The sequence below is a fragment of the Patiria miniata genome, unplaced genomic scaffold, assembly GCF_015706575.1.
Source record: "Patiria miniata isolate m_02_andy unplaced genomic scaffold, ASM1570657v1 HiC_scaffold_20, whole genome shotgun sequence".
NCBI classification, from domain to species: domain Eukaryota; kingdom Metazoa; phylum Echinodermata; class Asteroidea; order Valvatida; family Asterinidae; genus Patiria; species Patiria miniata.
The window spans coordinates 21,285,737-21,309,400 of NW_024037059.1; the positions used below are offsets into that span (position 1 = coordinate 21,285,737).

At 40.5% G+C, this 23,664-nt stretch overlaps 1 protein-coding gene across 2 annotated transcripts; it reads left to right on the forward strand.

Moving 5' to 3' along the window:
• The first annotated feature begins 851 nt into the window (after positions 1–851).
• LOC119728186 (zinc finger Ran-binding domain-containing protein 2-like) lies at positions 852–14,370 on the forward strand. 2 transcript variants are annotated; one of them, XM_038200311.1, is made up of 9 exons: positions 852–944; positions 3,416–3,468; positions 3,916–4,018; positions 6,358–6,440; positions 6,955–7,034; positions 8,043–8,183; positions 9,813–10,060; positions 11,924–12,129; positions 13,914–14,370. In XM_038200311.1, the coding sequence occupies exons 1-8, from the start codon at positions 886–888 to the stop codon at positions 12,084–12,086; spliced, it is 930 nt and encodes a 309-aa protein (XP_038056239.1). In that variant the 5' UTR covers positions 852–885; the 3' UTR covers positions 12,087–12,129; positions 13,914–14,370. The 2 variants fall into 2 exon arrangements, with proteins under 2 accessions (XP_038056239.1, XP_038056240.1); XM_038200312.1 differs by having other exon boundaries at positions 11,924–12,122.
• The last annotated feature ends 9,294 nt before the right edge of the window (positions 14,371–23,664 follow it).

The following is a 23,664-nucleotide window of genomic DNA, read 5'->3' on the forward strand; positions in this document are numbered from 1 at the left end:
CGGTCTCTGGTCAGCGCGCGCGTCGATTTTAACCATGCGCGTCAACCTTTTTTTTTTTCCTTCAAATTAACACGGAAGCTACAACAGCGCCCTCTATTGCCGCACCTCCTCAAATTTTTGTACCAAGGAGCACCAAGGAATGGGGAAATTGCACCAAGGCAAATGATAAAGGGCATCAAGGCAAATTATGGAGAACACCAATGTATAATGAGGGCACAAAAAAAGCAAAATAGTACCCACCTTGTATGTATACAATTCAAGCTTGGGGGAAAAAAAACGCGTCGCCACATCAATTCCGGAACTGATCGGTCTGACCAGAGACAGATTATTTTTTTTTTTTGTCCTTAGAGTGCGTGATATTATGGAAGTGTAGATAGGACATGGTTAAAAATAAAACTACATTACTGGACCAAGCCCAGTCTAATGTGGCTTTCGCGAACCCGTGAATCCCGGGTTCGTATTCATGAGCCCCCTACTAAGATAATGGCTATTTAATCAGTTGATGACCATAAATATGTTCTTGATAAGCACTCAGGCTATCCCCAATGTATATGCGTCTGTTGTTTAGAGCCAGCCTGCCTCCCATCAGAATTTGAGTGATGAGTGATGCGCCAGTTAAGTGCTGGAAAGCTACCAACAGCTAAGAAAGCCACTTTAGACTGGGCTTGGTCCAGTAATGAATTCGTACGTACGAATTACTAAACCGTACGTACGAAATATTAATTCGTACGTACGAATTAGATTTATTTTTAACCATGTCCTATTTACACTTCCATATGAAAGTGAGGCCGAGGTTTGGAAAATGGTCCCAAATCTTCACTGGTGCGCGGTTACCGCATTATCAAGTACGGCTGTACTGTACGGGTACCAACTATTTTATCCAAGATGTCTCGCAGGCACTCCGGCTCGAGCAACGAAGGCGATTGGGTTTGCCCCGATCCTAAGTAAGCTGTCCCATCAACTTCCATAATTTTAGAAGGCGTAGGCATAGGCTATAGTAATAAATTTAGAAATCATTAAAAAACGTGATGGACATATGCGGGCATAGTGAAATGTTGTGGGGGAAAGGGTCCCAACCTAGCCCAGGTGGACCATGGAGGAAGGAATTAATTAATTCCTTCCTCCATGGGTGGACTCCCTTTCCTCCCTACATAACGGAGGGAGTCCAGGGTATGAAGTGCTCAAAACCGGGCGAAAAAATGTATGACCAATATTTTCAATATTTTTTACCTTGTTGGAGAAGCCAATTTTTACGTCGTAGTATTCTATGTGTACGTATCTATTAGGCCGCTGGGTTCAGGAATTCCATAATGCGATGCTGACCGACCTTAACCTGGAAAATAAATTCTAAAGCAACGTTAAACTTGTACGTGTTTGTAGACTCTTTTCATCGGTTTCTCACCGCAGAGTCTATTCTAGTCGTAGATGACGTAAGTCCGTGCAGCGTGTAGTCTGGTTCCCTAGACCTGTCAAATATTCTCGGCACTCATATCACGTCTGGTCTGGGAGCCAGACTATGCAGCGTGAATATGTAGTGCGCACGCGCGATTTACTTAGTAACCACCCTCATACGCGCGCACGCGCACTTACTTGAAGGCGCGTCGCTAATCCAATGACCGAGCGTGTTTTCGCGCCAGTTACCAGAAACATGTTTCGGCTTTGGTCATTGGTTGAGCGTTTTTGTGACGTCGGTTGGCTGGAGTGACGTTCCAACCAAAACTAAACAAATGAGGGCGCTAGCGTGCGTGCGCGCTTTCGTGCGCACGTACATGACGTGCGCACGATGAAAAGACACTACAAACACGTACAAGTTTAACGTTGCTTTAAAGTTTATTTTCCTGATTAATGTCGGTCAGCTTCACATATGGAATTCCTGGACCCCTGGATCAATAGAGAAGGACACAGAGAAAATGTAGGCCTGAAATAAGCTTCTGTAACCAGGTAGGCCCCCTAAAACGTAACAAAAATCTGGTCCAAATTTTGGGTGGTCTTACGTAGAGAATTCTCATCCTGGACGTTAATGGTAATGCAATGAAGACTTCGTCCAACCTGGCCTGGGCTAGGTCCCAACCTAGCCCAGGTGGACTCCCTTTCCTCCCTAGGTAACAGAGGGAGTCCAGGGTATGAAGTGTTCAAAACGGGTGAACAAATTTATGACCAATATTTTCAATATTTTTACCTTGTTGGAGAAGCCAATTTTTACGTCGTAGTATTCTATGTGTCCTTATCTATTGGGCCGCTGGGTTCAGGAATTCCATATGCGATGGAATTGTAGACTCTTTTCATCAGTTTCTCACCGCCGAGTCTATTCTAGTCATACATGACGTACGTCCGTGCAGCGTGTAGTCTGGTTCCCTAGACCTGACAATTATTCTCGGCGCTCATATCACGTCTGGTCTGGGAGCCAGACTATGCAGCGTGAATATGCAGTGTGCACGCGCGATTTGCTTAGTAACCATTTTCATAAGCACGCGCACTTACTTGAAGGCGCGGTCGCTAATCCAATGACTGAGCGTGTTTTCGCGCCAGTTAGGCCTACCAGAAACATGTTTCGGCTTTGGTCATTGGTTGAGCGTTTTCGTGACGTCGGTTGGCTGGAGTAACGTCACTGTTCCAACCAAAACTAAACAAATGAGGCCGCTACCGTGCGTGCGCGCTGTCGTGCACACGTACACGTTATGACGTACGACTCGGGAATAAAACTGATGAAAAGAGACAACAAACACGTACAAGCTTAACGTTGCTTTAGAGTTTATTTTCCTGATTAATGTCGGTCAGCATCACATATGGAATTCCTGAACCCCTTGATCAATAGAGAAGGACACATAGAAAATGTAAGCGTGAAATAAGCTTCTGTAACGAGGTAAAACGTAACAAAAATCTGGTCCAAATTTTGGGTGGTCTTATGTAGAGAATTCTCATCCTGGACGTCAGTCGTAATGCACTGAAGACTTCGTACAACCTGGGCTAGGTCCCAACCGTGCCAACCGACTACCGAGTCAATTCGCACCCAAATTATTGTAGCCGACATACAGACATACATTGTATGCCCGAGTCAACTCACACCCTATCCCCATGTCTCAAATATTGGGATTTCGGACAACTATGAATAAATAATATGGATGTCTCTTATCTGCCGCCAAGCACATTAATGTTCGCCTCACCTTAAAAAACTCTACAAACTCATCAGGCAATTTTTTTCCCCTGCCCTAGTCTTTGAGATTTGCAACATGATTTATTTTCACAAAAACAATAAGTGCCTACCGCCGCCCTTTCACCAGTGTTCACAGGTTGATGCCACACAAATCAACACAGTTTTGTGCATTCACCATTCATATTCATTACAAAAAAACACTCCCTTTGCAGCTGGATATAAAAAGGTTTTTATTCTTTCTTCATGCATTGTTTGTTTCAGATGCGGCAATGTGAATTTCTCTCGAAGGCATCAGTGTAATCGATGTGGTGCTGGTAAGACTAGAGTCAACTTTTCGGGTGTTTCTGTTGGATATTTGTATAAAATTTCAGGTCGATTCTTGAAAAAGGAATAAGTACATGTAGTTTTATCAGTTTCATAGTTCCAAACATCAAACGAAAGTGTGTGTTTCCTCGATTTCTCTCTTAATTCCTTCATCATGTCCAAACAGAGGGTGAAGTAAATCAGGCACAAAAATTGTTCATTCAATCTGATCAGGCACACCCAGTTTTGAGCTTTCTCAATGCACCAACCTGCTAATTGTGCAAATGTTGACTGAGCTTAACAGTTTTCGATCATACAAAATACATGTACAGTCATTGTTCGAGAAAAAAAAATCACTCTCACTTCTAGAGCTAAGTTCCAGGGTGGGACGATAAAAATCTAATTGCCTTCTGCCCTAAGTGAACTTGGAATATGCATTGTCTTGTTTTTGTCCTCAGAGAAGAGCCACGTCACGATCAAAGCCGGAGGGTCAGCTATCGGCAAGCAGTTAGCAGAGAAGAGTAAAGGACTGTTCAGTGCTGATGACTGGCAGTGCAAAACGTTAGTCCAAAAATGTGGAACTCTTAGTACATGTACCATCTACTGAGAGTTCAAAAACTAAAATAAAGTGGAAATTTGCAGAACAAGAAAGCAGAGTAGCCCATGAAATAACCAGTGCTGCATGATGAAAATATGGCTGCATCTGAGTTGTTTGGCTATGGCCAGTAACACACATGACTCTGTGGAAAGTAGCTTCCATCGCTTCAATTGGTGCATGTATTTTGCTAGTCCGAAAATTTGGGACTCTCAATACTGTGTATGAGAGTCCCAAAACTTAAGGTATTGAAAACATGCAAAACAAGAAAATAGACTGGCACCTAAAACAACCAGTCCAACACAACTTCAGTACTGCATCAATCAACCATGCCAAAAGAATTTAAGAAACATGGGCATGAAGCGGGAACTAGTCTCAATTTACTACACATTGCTCCATAGTCAAGCCACCAGACTATTGACACTGAATAAAGAGGTCAGTCTTTTCAAATAGTTGGACCATGGATGGACATGTACCAGTCTAGTATTTAGCCCCATTTTGAAATCACTTGACTTCCCTCTCTTGTGCAAAATATTGAAGAAGAGTCTTCTTAAAAATGGAATTGAGTCTGCAAACTTGGTTGGTGAAATACTGAGGACATTTTCTTTGCCCCAGTGGAATTTTTTGGAGAAATTTGCTGGCTAAACTGTGAGTAAAGTGGGCCTGATTTAGTTTTGCATGTTTCAGAGCACTCCAGAGCCCTGTCTGGTATTTTGCAAGCTATCAGCTATAGCTAAGTACATTTTGTAATCCAGATGCAGCGTATGTCTAGATTCTAAAGAAACATCCCCATTTCTATACAATTTCCCAACAGTCCTGCCACCAGACTACAATGTAGTTATTGGCCCCTCTTTAACCCTAACTCCCTAGGCCTTTTTGCTAGGATGTAGCATCAGTCCTGCAAAATCCTCCAATTGGCCTCATGGAAAAATAGCATATAGCCTCAATCCTGCAAATTCCTCCAGTATTTCTTGAATATGGTTCGTGGAGAGGTGACCACTGCAAAATCCTGCAAAATCCTGCAAAATCCTCCGGCTATGTCTGTCAATAGGCTGAGGCAGAGGTAGTGACATCCTGGAGCAGTGCGGAGGATTTCAAGTATAATCAAGGACGAAATTTGTGCTAGGCTGAGCATAAACAACACAAGGTCCGGCCCAAGACCTTGACACAGTGCGTCCTCCGAAATCAGCAACGCACTTTTGCCAAGTAACCTTAATCCTGCAAATTCCTCCAATTTGCAAAAAGGATTTTGGAGGATTCAGGGCGGTTAGGGTCCAGCATGTGTGTACTAGTACATTTTATTTTATAAGTTCAAATTTAAATCACGTGGCTTCACACATTTGCCAAAAACATGCAAAATGTTGAAGAAAACCTCTGCTTTATAATTTAAGCGAGACCTTAAACTTTGCTTGTGGAAGCGGAATACTGAAGACCTTAGGTTTTCTTCGTGGGAATTGTTGAGAATGTTGTTGGCTAAAGAGTGAGTAAAGTTGGCCTGTTTCTTCATGTTCTTGGGGATTTTTTTTGCACTTGAGGTCATTGTCCGGCAGAACGCGTGGGGTAAAAACACTGTGTCCTCTTCCAATGTAATTAATTTTTTTACAGCCCTGTCGGTTTTGCTTTACCTACATTTGGAGTGTATAATGAATCTTATATCCTCCAAAATCTACTACTGTGCAGAAACCACATTGCAAAGTCTTTGTACTGAAACTTTCAAAGATATAAGGTGTGCCCCATTGGACTTTTTTTTGGGTTAACTTACTGTGACTTGCCTGAAGAATGACACAATTAAGTCGAATGGGGACAGACGGTAAACTAACCTCCCTGTCCACCCCTAACCACCGCGACCGTGATGTTAAACTAATGGCCAGGCCGAAAGTGGTCATGGAAGATTTCTGCCAGCCACGGTAAGTTATCAGGGACATTCTGCCAGTCACTCATATTGAGTAAACGTTCCGTCGGTGTAAAAAAAAGTCTTGTGTCGGAATGCACAGTAGACTTACGCAAAAGAATGTCGCGGTAAGTTTCCGCATGGCCTTGGAAAAGAAAGTCTAACGGGAACGTGGCTTTAACTGCATGTGGAGTGATCGTGAGTGGGGTCTGCCTTCCTCAATCCTACAACATCCATACAAAATCCAGGCAGTTCTGGCATGAATAGTGATATCAATGAATAGGTAGAATTCATTCAGTGATAAATGTAAGTGTGTAGTGGTGGCTAGCTATAAACAACGTTTGACTTTTTTCGTAACAGCGTCATTGGGGTGAATTTGAAGGATCTCAAACTCTTCGTTTACATTGTCTACAGGTGCGGCAATGTCAACTGGGCAAGACGGAGTGACTGCAACCTCTGCAAGTCGCCCAAGTTTGGAAAAGTGGAAGCACGGACAGGTCGGAAATTTTATCCATTTGTGCCGACACGTTTCAAAGTTAATCCTCCATTTTATACTTTAAGCCCCCTCCACCCACAAGTTTTCTTCTTGTTTTTATAAGGATTTTGAAGGGTTCATTACAGTAAAGTTCGACCACTGTTTCTTAATATTAACTCATTGAGTATGGAATTAATTACATTAATTAGACAGAAAAACAATATTCATGCAATATTGTTTTATACATGTACTTTTGCCAGTCATCTTGGTTTTCTCCTGAATTTGACACTATCATCATCAGAACCTTGTATTGATATGCAAACAGGTTAACAAATTATTCATTGTTCCCTGTTTGCTAGAAATGGTGTCTTTGGGTTTTGGCCCTATACTTGCATAATTTTCTCAGCGAAGAGCAAAAACTTAATATTGAATTATATCTTCCTTGATGCCCTAATGCCAAAAAAAAAAAATACATCACAACAAAATATTCCATCATGACAACAAAAATGACTTTACTGGTTGTTCAATCTTGTCAGGTTACGGCGGTGGCTACAATGAGAGACTGGGTGTAGAGTACAAATCGGACAAAGAGGACTCGGATGGAGAATTTGATGATGTGAGTTGGAATGCTAACTAAATGTACTCAAAATTGAGAAGTTAAACGCCAAACTATGTACATGATGCAGGAGGTCATGATTCGTAAGACTTGCTCTACTACTTTCGACAAAACTTTGTCTTGAGGTTTGTTGGTACCGTCAATGGTTTCTGACGGGACATTCAATATCCCACTTTCCATGTATAATCAGTTTTCTAACTTATAACACTTGCTCTACTACCCCATCCAGTTTACTTCAGTATTTGCCAGAAATGAATAAGCCTTTTCGGAGTTCCAACTGCGCATTCATAATCTGTGACAACACGCATTGTTTGTCTCAAATGGCCTTTGACATCATCGCGCCACTGACTTTACAAAAAGGCTGTTTGTGCATTGTGGGTACTGTCAAAGGGCATTTGAGACAAACATTGTGCGTTGTCACAGGTTACGAATGCGCGCAGTTGGAACTCTGAAAAGGCTTATTCCCAATGTTTTTGGACTGTCCTCCTGTATCTGCCAATGTATCAAGTCTCACAGTCAGAGCTCACTAAACAACTGACATGCGCTGAATTACACGGGGAAAAAAGCAACTGTAAAACCGTAACCTTCCCAACTCCATCAAAATCCATCTCCCCATTTTGGGGATTTTGGTAGGCAAGCCATGGGTACCAAGTCCATCAAATCCACCTATAGACCATTAACATGTTGCGGCCATCTTGATTTTTTCCCATTCTAATCAACGTAATGGAAGGAAAGATAGTCTGGTTCCTTTTCAGTTGCACAAAAATACATTATCATTCAGTACTGTTATTGGGATACAGGGAACATGACTGAAATGGTGGCAGCATGATAAAGGTCTATAGTAGTGGTGGTCTTGTGGATTTCAGTGGATTTGGTCCTAAAGCATTATGTGAAGCAGGGTCAGTGATGGATTTTGGTGGACTTGGCCCAGTACTTAGTAAAAGACACTAGGGGGTTTAAGGGTAATGCTGATTGTTTTCATGTTCTCTCTGCGTCCTGTTGTTGCAGTTTGGTAGAAAAAAGAAAAAGTTCCGGGGAACACTTCCTCCTAAACCAACAGCTGTTGAGGAGACAAAGAAAGAGGAGGAAGAAGAGGAAGAAGAGAGTGGAGATGATGCTGATCTAGACGCCTATAATCTGGACTCGGATGTAAGCCTTAAATTAAGATTCAGTCTTAATTATTTAGTGCTGCTTAGGAGTCCACTCATTAAATATCGAGGATAAGTTGCGGGAACGTTTTTCCTAACAGGCTTTATTCACAAGTCGGCCATGTTAAATTGAAAGCGAGGTAAAATCTTCATTTTTGGAAATTGCGAATAAAAATGATAGTAATGAAATAAAATTAATTACAAATTAAGACCAGTCTTTTTGATGACTAATTAAAAACTTGTGATTACTTATACGCTTATGTTTAAAACCACATTAAAAAAAAAAAATGAAAGTGAAGCTTGGAACGCATAAATAGTCCGGCACCATCCCATTCAACAGTTTACCAAGATCTCTTTACACATACGTGATTTTATCGCAACGACTATGTCGCATGGCAATGTCGCACATGCACGTGTGTGAACGAACAAATGCGCGATATGTTGCACGATTTTTGAAATTACGTGTTGGCACGATAAGTCGCACGACTTTGGCATGTAAATGTAAACGTGCTCATTGATTTGTGCGTATATGTAAAAACGTGTGAAATTATTGCGTTACAAAATTGCGTATGTGTAAATAAAATTCAGGGAACATGATCAAAAATGGCTTCCCTGTGATTAAGGTCTATAGGCCCAGTGCAGCGGTTGTATGATGTACCCATAGAGCTATATTAAATTACTAGAGCGCTAACTTCATGTACAAAATAATGCCTGCTGGGCGCATCCATGTTTGTGCACAAACCTATGGAGACCTAGAAATTTTGTACGGCTTTTGTACGGCTATTTGCATATATCTGCATTTGTATTCCATACCGGTGCAATATCGAAGCCAATACACCAAAACCGAAACGCACGATCAGCAAATGAGCGTGTCATTTTGCTCGACGCAAACAGCGCACCGCGTGCCGTATTCGTTGCAGATGCTTCTTGCCGTCACGTTTTTTTGAACCGTCAAGGACGCGCTTAAGTTGTTTGCATATGTTCTACTTGCGTGTTGCATGTAGAGTACACTTTCAAAATTCAATCTATCTAATTTCATTATGTTCTACAAACACGCACATTAATTCAAAATGTCTGCGCCCAGGACGGCTTCAAAGTGTCTCCGCGCGCAGCATGATGAGTTAGCGCTCTAGTAATTTAATATAGCTCTATGGATATACCACATGCATCGGCATTTTGAGCGTCAAATTTCATGACGCGCATCGGCTGCCCCATATTTCGAAGAAAATTTGAGCAACACGCATGCGCGTTTGGAACATTTTGCACACTGCGCGCACATGCACCTGATGGCATTGAACACGCAGTTATAATTTTCCTACGAAGATGGCGTCCTGTGAGAAAGATCTATTGCAGAATTCTAAACAACTTCCCCGAAATCTTCCTGCAATTAAGTTATCAGCATTGCTTACAAACTGACAACTGAAATGTAACCCTAGACTAGAATCTATCCTAATCAAACTTAATACCAGAAAGGACCCGAGTGGCACATTCTTTGTACTGCAGACTTTCAAGGGACAACAATTTCTATGTGCTGTTACTTCTAAATCCTGCCAAGTCCTCCAAAATTCCTTGTGGCTTTTGAATTTTTTACTGGTATTATACATAGATTTCCGATATTTCTTTTTATCAGGATGATGATAATGATGATGCGGATCTGTCAAAGTATGACCTTGGTGATGATGATGACAGTGATGATCATTCCAAGTCAGCCTCCACCAAAGATGCCAAGAGGACACAGGATATCTCTCGGAGTCGCTCGTCATCTCGCAGCTCGGGCTCCTCAACATCTTCAAGCTCCCGTTCTTCCAAGTCCTCTCGGTCTAGGTCCTCTAGGTCTAGGTCCTCCAGCAGGTCCTCCTACAGCTGGTCTAGGTCCAGGTAACCATAGGGTCCAGAGATGCCTGCTGTTTAGATGCCTTCTTGCTGCTTCAACCAATTCCTCAAAATCCTCAAAGTAAAGGTCCACTAGGTCTAGGTCCTCTAGCAGGGCAAGCTTCAGCTGGTCTAGGTTACCATAGGGTCCAGATCTGCTGCTGCTAAGGTGCTATATTGCTGCTTCAACCCATTCTTCTAAGTTCCCTCAGTCTAGGTCCTCTAGGTCTAGGTCTTCAAGCAGGTCCAGCTACAGCCAATTTAGGTCCAGGTAAGCATAGAGTTCAGATTAGCCTACTGCTTTAGTGCCTTATTGCTGCTTGAACCCATTCTTCCAAATCCTCTTGGTCATCTAGGTATATGACTAGGTCGTCCAACAGCTAGTCTAGGTCCAGGTGACCATTGGGTCCTGACCTGCCTGCTGCTAAGGTACCATAGTGCCCCCTTGGCGTAGCTCCTCGAGGTCTTCGAGCAGGTCCTCCTAGGTCCAGGTAACCATGGAGCTCAGACCTGCCTGCTGTTTAGGTGTCTCATTGCTGATAGAATTCATTCCTGCAAGTCCTCTGAGTCTGGGTCCTCTCAGTCTGGGTCCTCTAAGTCTAGGTCCTCTAGGTCCCCCAGCAGGTCCAACTATAGCAGACTAGGTCCAGGTAACCATGGGATGCAGACCTGACTGCTGAAACGACACCATAGTTTGCTGCTTGAACTCGTCCTTCTAACTTCCCTTGATCTAGGTCCTGTAGTTTTAGGTTTTCCAGCCACAGTTTGCTTATGTCCAGTTTACAATAATAGTGAAACGATAACATTGGTGGTGAGTGCACTTGAACAGTTGTAATGAAGTAATCACAAGTCAACACAAGTCAATTGATAGTCATCCAATGTCAAGTCACCTGTTTAACTTTTCAGATGAACTGTGACAAAGGCATTCTTATGCATGGGCGTCGCCAGGATTTTTTCTAGAGGGGGGCAAAACATTTTTTTGCCAAAAAAGGCTTGTATTTCTCAACACATTCTCGATTTATCAGTTTTAGAGGGGGGCAGGGACATTCCCCCCCCCCCCCAACTCATTAAATTTACACCACTTTGTCTTCGCGCCTCTTTTTCTTTCCTTTTTTCTTTTCTTTTTTTTCTTCCTTTTTTTTTTTTTTTTTTTTTTGCTTTTCCAGGGGGGGGGGGGCAAGTGCCCCCCCTTGCCCCCCCCCCTCGCGACGCCCATGTTCTTATGCATGGTATGGGATCCGTGCACAAATACCCCATCAACGGCCAGAAAAGGAGAGCTAGGGTGACCTAAACTGGTTCCCGATCCATCCACTGCGTATTTCAAATGTATCCAAAGTTAGTGGGGGCGGGGATTAGTCTCGCAGACCATCGCAAGTTGAAATCAAACGTATTCGCGCGCCGACCACGCCTGACGCTCACACGAAGACGCGGTGGCTATAGCTTTTGCACATTCAGGAAATCGTGCGTACTTGGCGCGAACCAGTACAGTACAGTGCGCGCACGCTGTGTGTCCCGTCCACAGAGCTCTCAAAAGAGGTAAAAACGTGCCCTCTTTTGTTGGCGCACGGAGCCCATATATCCCCTGTGACTTACGATCTGACTAGTGATTTTACTTCATGTTCGAGTTGGTGGTGACTTGTGATTGACTGGATAAAAACTGTGGGTACCTGAGATAAGACCATCAGTGGGCTAGCAGAAGCTGATGGACCAAGGAAATGCTTCCATGTGAAACAGGCTTGTTCGTTAGCAAAATCAATGTTGTTATTGCTTCCACGTGATCTAGCAATAGTTGAAGTTCATCTTCCTGTGTATTGGCGAAACTAAAATTAAATCTTCTTTTCTGTGACAACAACTGTTTTTCCCTGATAGATCCCGGTCACGTTCGCTTGATCGGAAGTATGGTAGGCAGGATAGCTATGGCTCCCGTAGAAGCCCCAATCCACACAAGCGTCGGGACCGAGACTCCAGCTCGAGCTCCAGCGGGAGGAAAGACGATCACAAGCGCAAACGCCATCGTTCACGGTCTCGTTAAGCTACGGAGAAGGGATGGAAATGATTGGCAGCTCTGGTACCAGGTTTGGTGATAGGTTTAGCCTAGGTAGAACAAAATGTATGTGTCGATTTTTTTGCTCAGTTCAATTTTTTTATTCAGTTCTTTTATAGGGGTGTGCATTTACAGGTAGTATGGGAATCAGGTACCCGATTGAAAATATTACGTATACCCGTTAAAGAAACCAACCCCAAAATATATTGTCCATAAAGGTCCGCACGATTATACTACCACATTGGTGCGTTGATACAGCAAGATACAAGTGTGTACAGTGAGCTCAATAGGCCTGTATGTAATGTAGCTTTAAGTTGCATTTTCGCAAGCGTCATGAAGGTGAATCTGTTTTGTTTTTCCATTAAGTAAGTAAAGTCTGTCCCGAGCCAATGTGGCTCATCAGGCCGGCGTTTATCTCCGGTTTCAGTAGCATGAAACGACTGAGAATATTTCTACTCCCCCTGGAAGGGGTGCTAGTCCAGCGCAGGTTACTCCCCAGCTAATGCCGGTACCCATTTATACTCCTGGGTGGAGAGGGGCAAGTGGGGGTGAAGTGCCTTGCCCAAGGACACAATATATGACCAGCGGCTGGATTCGAACCCCGGACCCTCTGATCATGAGTCACGAACCCTAACCACTAGGCCACACACTCCCCATTTTCCATTAAGGCTGGTTTTCATTTTGAAAATTCTCCCAAAAAAATGATGTTTGAAACCTTTCTTGTTCATTGCCTGAGAAGTTACTAAGTAATATGTAAAGTTGGTTACAGGTACTCGATTCCATAATCTGGAACCGGTTCCTGGCATCAACGGTCGGGTGCTCGGGTACCCGGTTCCGATGCACACCCCTGCTCCTTTAGTGAGAATGCTGATTTGAGCAGAATCTGATTTTAGGCCTGAATTTCATCTAGTACGCAAAAAAAAGGAGACAAAGTGATATTTGGTGTTGCAGAGTATAAACTACATTACTGCTTTAACCCTAACTCCCTGTGCATTTTTGCAAGGATGCAACCTCAGCCTTGCAGAATCCTCCAACTGCCTCCATATAAAAATTGCATACAGACTCAATCCTCCAAAATCATCCGTTATTTCTTGAATGTGGTCCTTGGAGGGGTGACCACTGCCTCAATCCTGCAAATTCGTCCAGTAATCACTGTCAGTGTGTTGAGGCAGAGCCAGTGACATATTGGAGCAGTGCGGAGGATTTCAAGTATAATATAGGCCTAAATTTATGCACGGCTGAGCATAAACAACACAAGGTCCGGCCCAAGACCTTGACACAGTGCATCCTCCGAAATCAGCTACACATTTTTGTCATATAGCCTCAATCCTGCAAAATACTCGATTTTGCAAAGAGCATTTTGGAGGATTGAGGAAGGTTAGGGTTAATCTTAAGGTTAGGGTTAATCCTGCCAACTATGGTGTGCAAAGTGCCATTTTATTGGACAAGTGACAGTGTGTTTTAAAATTGTTGGCATCTCGCTTGTTACGTTTCTGGTGAAGGATTGTGCAGATACAATGAATGAGTTAGATGCAAAGGAAAGCAATGTTCATTTGATTCTCCATTGGTATTTTATGCTTAGACGCTTTCCAAACCCTCGAAAATCAAACTCTACTCAAAATCAGTGGCACATTCTTGTTAAACAAGGGGACGTCAAGCCCTATGTAAAGTAATTTCAGCTAAGTGCCGTACAGTGCTTTATCAATCAAAATACTTGCAAAACCAATCACTAAAATTTGAATAGTTAAGATAGTTAGGGTTAATTAGCTCAAGGATTTTTTTCATCAAACGCTGTCTTTTCTTTATTTCTTTCAGGACATCCACTGGTACCAGCTGCAGCGCACTGCAAACTCAGCCACAAACATAGCAAACAAGTAAGGTTCACATTACTCCTTTCTAGAATCCATGCTTTTTATACCTTGATATCACCATAATTATGTCTTGTTCCTTTCTTGTTATATGGGTAAAGATCACCACAACCTTGTTGATAAGATTCTAGTCACCAGACTTAATTCGGCATCAACCTCATTTTGAACCTTATGCTGTGGCTACATCAGGCATATTCTGCTGATTGCTTTTACATAACCATGGGACAAAAACAAACCATCAGAATGAAATACCCTGCACAGATCCCTTGAAAAAGTCTCCCTTTTTCGTTTTTTACTCTGTGCTTTTCTTTATACTTTTTGCTTGCTCTTTTCTTTTTAGCATTGTGTTGATAACGTTGTATTAAAATTGATATTCAGTATTAAAGTGTAACAGATTTGCGATCCATAAGCATCTCAGCTGTCTAGTTCGTGCTGCAATTCCAAAGATTTTTCTGTTTTAAAATATGTTTTTACACTTTCTTAAAACTATTTTTGTCAAGAAAGAATAATTTGTCTTGTTAAAGCCAAGGGAACAGACCATCGGTGGTGAAATTTTAATGTTACCGTTGCATAGCATCAACCATGAATAACTTTTATTCATTGAGTTGTGGCACACGACTGTCACACTGCTTTTTCTCTTCAACAATTGCAAATAATGAGCTGTGGAGTTGGAAAACTAGCTTTTTGGGGTAAACACCTAGTTTGGAAAGAATCCATCGTCATCTTTCAAATGTTACCGAAATCAATGCGTTTCTGTTCTTTTTTATTTATTTGTTTGTTCTTTTTCCCCTGAAGTCAACCAAACTATGTGCTTAATTTCCATATAAACAGGCAAAGGTTGACAAACTGAAATTCACAATTTGGGAAATAGCAATCGTCCCTAATTTCTCAGAACTGAAGGAGAACACATGTACTTCAAACTACAGTATTCATTTTTGATTGAAATTTCCGCCTGAATAGTTCGAGCTTTTACTGCCTAATGCAAATCGACATTCGTAACTTTACAGCGTATTCTATGGTGTGTGTGTGGAGGGAGGGGGTCCTAATATTGATTGTTCCTTTTGTCATTTTTTCTGATTTACATGTATGATGAATTGCTCAATCTTTTCCTGGATCAACCTAGGATAGTTTTTTTTTTATTTGCAGCAAGGCTTGATATAAATTTAAAAAAATTGTGTAATAATTTTGATAATAGTGCAACTGAAATGAAGCAATGTGATCCAAATTTCTGCTGACGTCTTTTTCTAAACATGCCAAATGAATTACATGTAAGGCTGCACATTTTGTTAGATTAAACCTGACAAAATGACCGTTATTGCTTAAAGGTGCTTTGTATAAAGCGTTGCACACCTTGGAAGAATGTCAGAGACTGAAATTTAGCATTCTTAAAACTTATTACCTTAAAGTTCTTACATGTTTAAAGGGATGAAGTAAATTCATAAGAATATTGAGCATCGTATGTGATGGCTGGCTATTTTTGAATATGGCTGTAAATACATGTAGCTTGGCAGTTAACGATACGTGCATACGTATGCTTACTTGAGCCATTTTGTGGAAGATATGCCGTTTTGATCAAAAGTCCCCGCAAACACTGTAGCCAGGGAGGGTACAGCATAATGAGCATATACGGCCTTTCACACTATCCCAAATCTCTGTGTTGATCCCGGGTCCAACACACAGATTTCGTGAACCCTTTTTCACACTGGCAAGAAATCCAAAATCTGTAGCTGACCCGTTTACAGACTGGTGTGAGTGTGAACAGTAGTCTTGCATACCTGTGTTTAATTGGGCCCCGTTCCACTTACTGTTGACCCTGTCGATTTCAACACAGGAAGGCAAGATGATTGTGTGAATAGGCTTTATGTCCTACATTTGTCCTTTATGTCTTACTTTTGATCCTAAATTACTCTGTTGTTTAGCACTGGAATTAAACAAAAAAATCAGATCATGTGAGACAAGGCACGAAACATTTTATGGAACATTACGAATTTCTCCCATTTAAACGAATCCGAGTTAGACCTTTCTAACTCGGAAAGAAAACATCCATTCCTAAGTGACAGCTCCCCCCAATGGACATAAATTTAATACCCCCTTGTGGTGGTCAGCCCAAGTATATATGGCCTATTGACCTCTACAGGTACACCATATGCCACGTGGGTAACGAGTAATTGACTGATTTGTTTCATCCACTGATGGTAGTGGTCACTATTGCAAACCACCAGCTTTTATGTGTAGGATTATAAAAATTGACTAGAAAACCTTGAAGACAAAACGGGCAAGAAAATTCTCAATTGGAAGTCGGGTTCAGGCGATTGATGAGTTAGAAAGATGGTGTGCTGCTACGGTACATGTAGTCAGAGATGATAATGATAGGGGTCATCTAGTGAGTTTTACGGGATATATCCTGGAGATGATATCTGGGTGGATGAGGATTCGATTAGACATCCAATACTTCACTATGAAGAGCAACAGAGACGTAAGTAACATGTTGAAAAATAACATCCCCTGCATTAATTAGTTGTAGGCATATCAACAAACTGTAAATGAGTGGATATTTCACCCCTTCTCATATACTCAATCAACTTGATTGGAAAATAAATATCTAATCAACAAAAGGATACTTGAAATTTATGAATACCAACAATTAACATCTGACGCAGAGTTCACGATGAACAATCTTATGTACCGTATCAAAAGAAAAACCCCAATTTGATAGGATCAGTAAAATGGCATCATTTTATTTATTTACTAGTAGGCCTAAGCAACATTTTGCATGATGGATAAATATTTCCTGTGAAATTTGTTGTGATACAGAATTCTTACATGTATTTTCTTTATCAGAACAACATAAAGGCTATGAAACCCCAATAAACCTAATAGAAAAATATTGGAAGGTTGTCCCGTATTGGTCAATTATGATCATGTACATGAATATCACAAAATGCCATTTTGAAGCAAGGTTAACAATAATATGACATTTTATGTTTGCATCTAGACCTTTCTGGCAGAACAAGGTTAACCAAACCAGTGCATGAATACATGTACACCAATATTCCCCAATAAATACAAAAAAAAATACACCACTACGTTTGAATATTTTGCTTTCGGTGAACATACAGCTTTACGTTTGAATATGTTATTTTTGGGTGAATGTTATCCTGATGTCAATTATCATCATTACAGAAAGCTGCAGGCAAGCCTCCACCAAAAGAAGACAGTGTAAGACTAAGAGGAAACACTTGCAGTTTTTGAGAGAGTGCCAGCAAGACGATCTGGTTGAAACAGTTGATGGCAGGATGATTTGAGGAATGGCAATATTCAAACAGTGGATCCCTTCAAAAGGCTTATTTTCCTGCAAGACAAAGCTGCAGTAAGCCTTGATAACATTTCATTGCCAGGTAAAGATTACTCAGACCAATTTTTGTAATGAATCAAGAGACAGTAAACTAATGGCAAGTTGACTCTGTAACGGTCATGATTAATTGAATGGTTGTTACCTGGTATACAGTTTTTTAAGGCAACACTAAGGGACAGTCAACAAAAGTGTACCATGTCCTCGTCAATGAGCAAGAAAAAATTAATTCCAAGAAATTTCCAAATATTGTAAGATATTCGGTTGCAGAAAACAAATTCATCTTTGATGCATTATTGAAAGCTAACGATTGCATGCCGGACCTAACAAACTACTCAGGAAAAATTAATCAGCAACCAACACTTCGTGACAAACATTTCTGTAAGAAAACACGTATGATAAGTCTCATTAAAAAAAACAAAGAAAAGTACATGTAAATCAAAACAGTCTCAGACTGTTTTAAATTTGCGTAAAATAAAATACTTTTTTCAACATTAAGATTGTAAGGCTTACATTCTTAATGTAAAAAGTATTTTATTTTACGCAAATTCAAAAAGAAAACATCATTTAAGTACTCACAAGGTTTCATTCCCTGAACAAGCAAAGTTATTTCTGCAAAGAGTATTCAGAGCTGTCTAATATTGAAGAACACAAATATCTGGAAATGTGGAAAGCGAAGAAGTGGCTGAGCATCGAACAGAAAAAGCAAACAACTACAGTAGACGATAACAACTCTGCTGTTGCTCATTTATACAAAACTCTTTAATTTAAAATTCTGAACAAAGAATAGTTTCATTGTAATTAACATTTGGAATTATACGTCATAAAGCCTGATCTTTTGAAAAGGACAGAGATCGGAATGCATCTTAAAAGAAAAATCACATAGGTCAGTTCCAACCAAGTATTTTTTTTTATAACACCGATTAATCAACAGTCTACAGATGGTATTACTTTCTGAGTTTCAGGGCTATAGCTGTCATGGAATTAACATGTGCCTTATACATGTACATGTACTTGTACATGTACATGTCCAAAGAGATTTTCCGTTTGAAATTTCGCAGGATATTTATAATGCAATAATTCTGATTTTGTTGCTTGGGGTAGTGCAAGTGTACATTGCTTATATAGACTTCATGTTCTACAAAAAAGGCCCTTATGAATCGTACCGTTGATTGTACTTATTCTAGCAAAGTATTTCACAAATGCAAGACTCTTAAGTCAGTGATATATATTGCTTGGGCTTGGAAGTTTTATGAATCAATTTATTTATTTTTTGAATTGATGTACTTTGTTTTAGAGTATCTTTACAATTAATTTTCATTATATACAGAGAATCTGGTGATTGTCTTTTCCCCATGTAGCTCAGATACTTAGTCATCATAGCATCATATGGCCTAAGTTGTTGTAGATTTCAACCCTAAAAGAACAGGGTTATTTTGACCATCTCTCAGCCGGGGGGGGGGGGGGGGGAGGATTCCGCCCCCCCCCCCAGATCTCGGCCATCGAGTGACACATTTTTAGAAACTCAGTACATGCATAGAGCAACTCTTCCTAAACATACCCAAGAAATGTCATGACTATAGGTTAATAAGTCATGGAATTATGGCTAATTAATTATTCATATGTGCGAATGGCAATTGTGCTGTGTGCATGACGTATATGGGAAATTCAGTTTTCACGGCGCCTAGCGCCGGACAATATTTTTTCGCTACACGGCAACCCGTGGTCCGATTTTTTATGTTTTTGGTATCAAAAGGTGCGCAAAGCTCGAGGCTAAAAAGTCATAAACAGCTCGGGTTGCGTAAAAATTTTTTTGAGGCTATCAAGGAAAATGTTGAGGGGGGGGGGCCGGATTCCGCCCCGGCCCTTTTAGGGTTAAGATATTTTAAGCGTGTCTTGTGTGTACATGTATTATGTTACAATAATTCTTTTCAATTATGCTCTTGTGTCTCTTCCTTTACTCTTTATGTGCAACTAATAATCCTTTTCCTTGCTGCAACATCAATTTTGAACAATTTGCTGAGTTGTTTTTTTTTTGTAAAAACATAGAATTCATTTTGGATATTAACATGGCTCAATGCACATGAACTCCAGCTCCAATTAATGCACAACTAGACTTATGTGGTTTTAGAAATTACAAATGTAAACAAGTTAATTTGTACGATTAAATTTAAAACAACATACTCTTCGAAATTTCACATAAAGAAAAACAAATAGAAGAGCATCTTTGTACAGTTTGTTTCCACTTCATCATTGTCCATTTTATTTGCATACGTGTTGTGGTTCTCCATGTTTTGGGTTGCTTTATTTTATTTTACTCTACTGTTTTAGACCTCCACAAACTGTTGTAAGGGTTTGCTTTTTTGAAAATAAACTGAACAACACGTGAAGCTACATTTTTTAAACCATCATCAGTGACCTGGGTCCCTATTTTAAATACCTAAGTTTAAGTTATTGTGCAAGTTTTGATTTGTAGCATTGCCTTACAGCACTTCTTCGGCACGGTTGTGCATGTTAGCAAAACTGCTTTGTGTATGTAGTACTTGCATAATTAAATATGCCACATCTTTGATTTTATGTTAAGTGCGCCAACAGTTTATTCTTTGCAAATAAAAAACTTCATTAAACATTCAGTTGAATGGGAACGAAATATTTGTTTATAAATGTTGTTGTTTTAGCACTTTAATCAGTTGTACATCATTATTTTTTTTTTTTATGGAGTCAAATATACCTTGATGTCTAAATCGAAGAATGCTGTATCTGTCATCAAAATGGATCATTGAAGATTGTAAAATTTTGGGACACAGACATACGTTTACCCCTTGGAGGATACCCCCTCCCCTCCGGACCTGCCTACGATTGGGCCTATTTCTAAGTGTTTAATTTTGATGATGACTCTGCAGTATTAAATGGTAAATGATTGAACTTGTATAAAATAGGCCTAATTTTTTTTACTTTTAGCATTCATTTCACTGTGTTAAAAAACCCTGAAGTTAAAACTTTCTCGGCAAATGTTTTGAGTGCATATTCTGAATCTAGATTCAGTACTGTATGTATGTGTACAATGAAGGGAAACGTGCATCAAATACTACCAACAATTTGTGTATGCACAAATCCTATCTGTATCTGTGCATACTACATTGTGTACAGTGTGGGCCACTTATTATAATAATTTGCCCTCCAGTTGGTGTGGAAACTCTCAGAGGAGTGCTTATTACTGTGTAGCTTGAACTTAGCTGACCCAGAGTCAGTGCATGGTAGTTTGGCATTACCATGCCCGCAGACCACCTGTTGGTGACCTAGGTTGACTGTGGACATATCACAATTGGCAAGTTTTAGGAGGCGTTGAGTGATTAGACTGATACTTATCCCCATAGGAGACATGTTCCCATTAATCTTCTCTTCGAAAAGGATGTGGGATTTTGAGAGAATTTTAAATGGGAGAAATTCGTAATGATGAGTTTCATCAGCAAGAGGGTGAGATTTAAACGTCATACTAAATAATACTCACTTTCAGAAGGCGTGTGCTGCAGCCGAAAGCTTCTGAAGGAATGCAGGATCACCCCTGATGTCATTGCACACCTCCTCGATCGTGTGTTGTGCTAAACGATAGTTGAGGTGTGCAATGATATCAGGGGTGATCCTGCATTCCTTCAGAAGCTTTCTGCCAACGTCCTCAGCGCTGTATCGACATTTTGAAAGTGAGTACATGTATTTTTTTCACAACCTCTTGCACAAAGCTGATAAAATTCACTCCATAAAATTTGTCATGCCTTGTTTACATGATGTGAAATTTTTGTTTAATTCCATTGGTAAACAACAGTGTTATTTAAGTTCAAAAGTAGGACATGTTTTTTTTTTTTTTAACATGTAGTAGCATGCATCAGTGATGGCACATTTCATGTTGTTAACGAACATGCAACAGTTTTTTGACCTGCTGATTTTTTTGTTGTTTAAACTCCCCTGTTTTATGGCTTCCTAGTTGCATGTATAGGTTAAGGCCACATCTTCCTTATAAGGCATTGTTGCACAATGGCAGTGGAAGAGCTATGTCCAATTATCTTTTAAAAATTGAAATTTTCTTTAAAGTAACATCGCACATGTATACATGCACACTTACAAGCTGCTTCTAAAGGAATATATGCTTTGCATTGTTTAAATGCATGCCGCTTCATAAATATTTGTAACTGGACTTGAGTCTGGACGACTCGTGATCGCCCTGTACTAAGGACTTAAACTCTGTTGTTTAACAATTGCTTAATACAGTGTAAGAATTGCTTAAAAGAATGGTAACGAAATGCTATTCATAAATACCTAAGACAGTTTACCCATTCCTATTGGGTGATAAAGACGGTCTGGCTGGTCTTACACACTTTTCCAGTGTCACACAAAATTTGGACTCCTATGAAGTCTGGTGCCTCTTACTGTTTTATTGGTTGAATGTTCACAATCGCCACGTTCAGTAGGAATGGGCAATACTACCAATGACTCAGTACCACATTGCGCAGTACACGTGCCAATCTCCTTATAAATTGTTGTTTACCACTTTTTTTGCGACGGGGAAATTCCATAATATAGCTAGAAGTGTGTTTCCAAAAACATGAAGTGAAATTGCTAAACAAATACTTGTTGATTTCATTAGATTATGGATACTACTTAGAAATCAAGAAAAACCTATACCTTATTGAAGACACAGGTATCAGAGTCCGTTTGAATGTTTCAACATCAAGGAACTTTAATTTGTTTTGATGTAGGAATGAAACAAGCTTTGGATGTTTTAATGTGGATTTTGTACGCACCTTTGTTGTGATGTAATAAAGCAGAAGAATGAGTGACGTATCTCTCAGACAATAGTAGTCCTGGTTTTTGCTCTATTGTTTCTCGTTTGCCACAGATGTGACCTATCACCAGGTAATATGGTTAAAGTTGTAAATTGCATTTTGCAGGGGGGGGGGGGGGGGGGGAGAGAGACCCCAGATTTTCCCAGGCCAACAAAAGTACCCCTCTCTCGGTCATAATGTGCCCCGTCAAATGCACACATGTGAAAGCATATGATCGCGCTACAAATAACATTGTCTCCTCTCTTGTACTTAAGCCAAAAAAAAAATAAGTCGGTCTCTGGTCAGCGCGCGCGTCAATTTTAATCATGCGCGTCAATCTTTTTAAAATGTTCCGCGGTAGCTCCAACAGCGCCCTCTATTGCCCCACCTCCTCATTTTTTTTACCAAAGAGCACCAAGGAATGGGAAATTGCACCAAGGCAAATGATCGAGAGCACCAAGGCAAAATATGGAGGACACCAATGTACATGAGGGCACCAAAAAAGCAAAATAGTACCCACCTTGTCTGTACAATCCAAGCTTGAAGAAAAAAAAAAGCTGCATCCCTGCGTCAATTCCGGAACTTTGGTCTGACCTCTCACATTAACAAGATTGTGCACCTTCTCGAGATGGAAACTTTCCCCCGAAAGCACAAACGCCCCTCTCGCAATAATAAAAGTGTGCCCCTCTCGAGATGGGAAATTGACCATCAAAAACAATAGTGCTCCTCTCGCGATAACTTATCGAGATGGAAAACTGCTCCTCAAAAGCACAATTAGTGTCCCGCTCGCTACATTTAACCTGTGCCCCTCTCAAGATGGAAAACTGGCTGATAAAAAAAAGAATAGTGCTCCTCACGCAAATAAAATGGTCACTAAACTGGCCATCAAAGCAACAGTGCCCCTATCGCGATAAAAAAATGGTCCCTTTGCATAGGCCTAACTAGTCAAATTCAAGAACAGACCCAGAGAGGTTGCTGCCTGGGGTGTGCTGGAGGCTGAAGGGCTCTCTCAAGTGAAAAATGACCTTATTTGAGAACAATACGGCTATATTAAGACTATTTCAGGAATAGACACCAATTTTTTGAAAAAGGGAATTAAGATTTTTTTTTTTTTTAAATTTTTAACGCAAACATTTTTAAAAGTGTACATCAATGTTGTTAGTAAATTTTGTTCCGGGTAACATGTATTCCTTGCAATGTGAACGAAACTAGTTTCACAATTGGCTCCTCTTTCACACCGACGGAAGGTGCCTTTTTCTGAGCAAGTGCCCCCTTTTTTGGTGATCCCCCCCCCCCACCTTCCAGTTTGAAAAGCGTTCCGCCACTGCTGGTCCAACTTTTTAATGTCCCATATAACCTTATTTCCAATTTTCATTTAGCCATTTTTCAGGACGTTTTGTGCCTTTTTGGATTTTATGCTGTTGAAAATTTGCATCCGCACAAGCAAAATTGTGATGTCAATTCAGGCAGAAATCTCAATGTTACAGCTATTTCAGTGCCAAAACTTGCCAGGATATTGGATATTT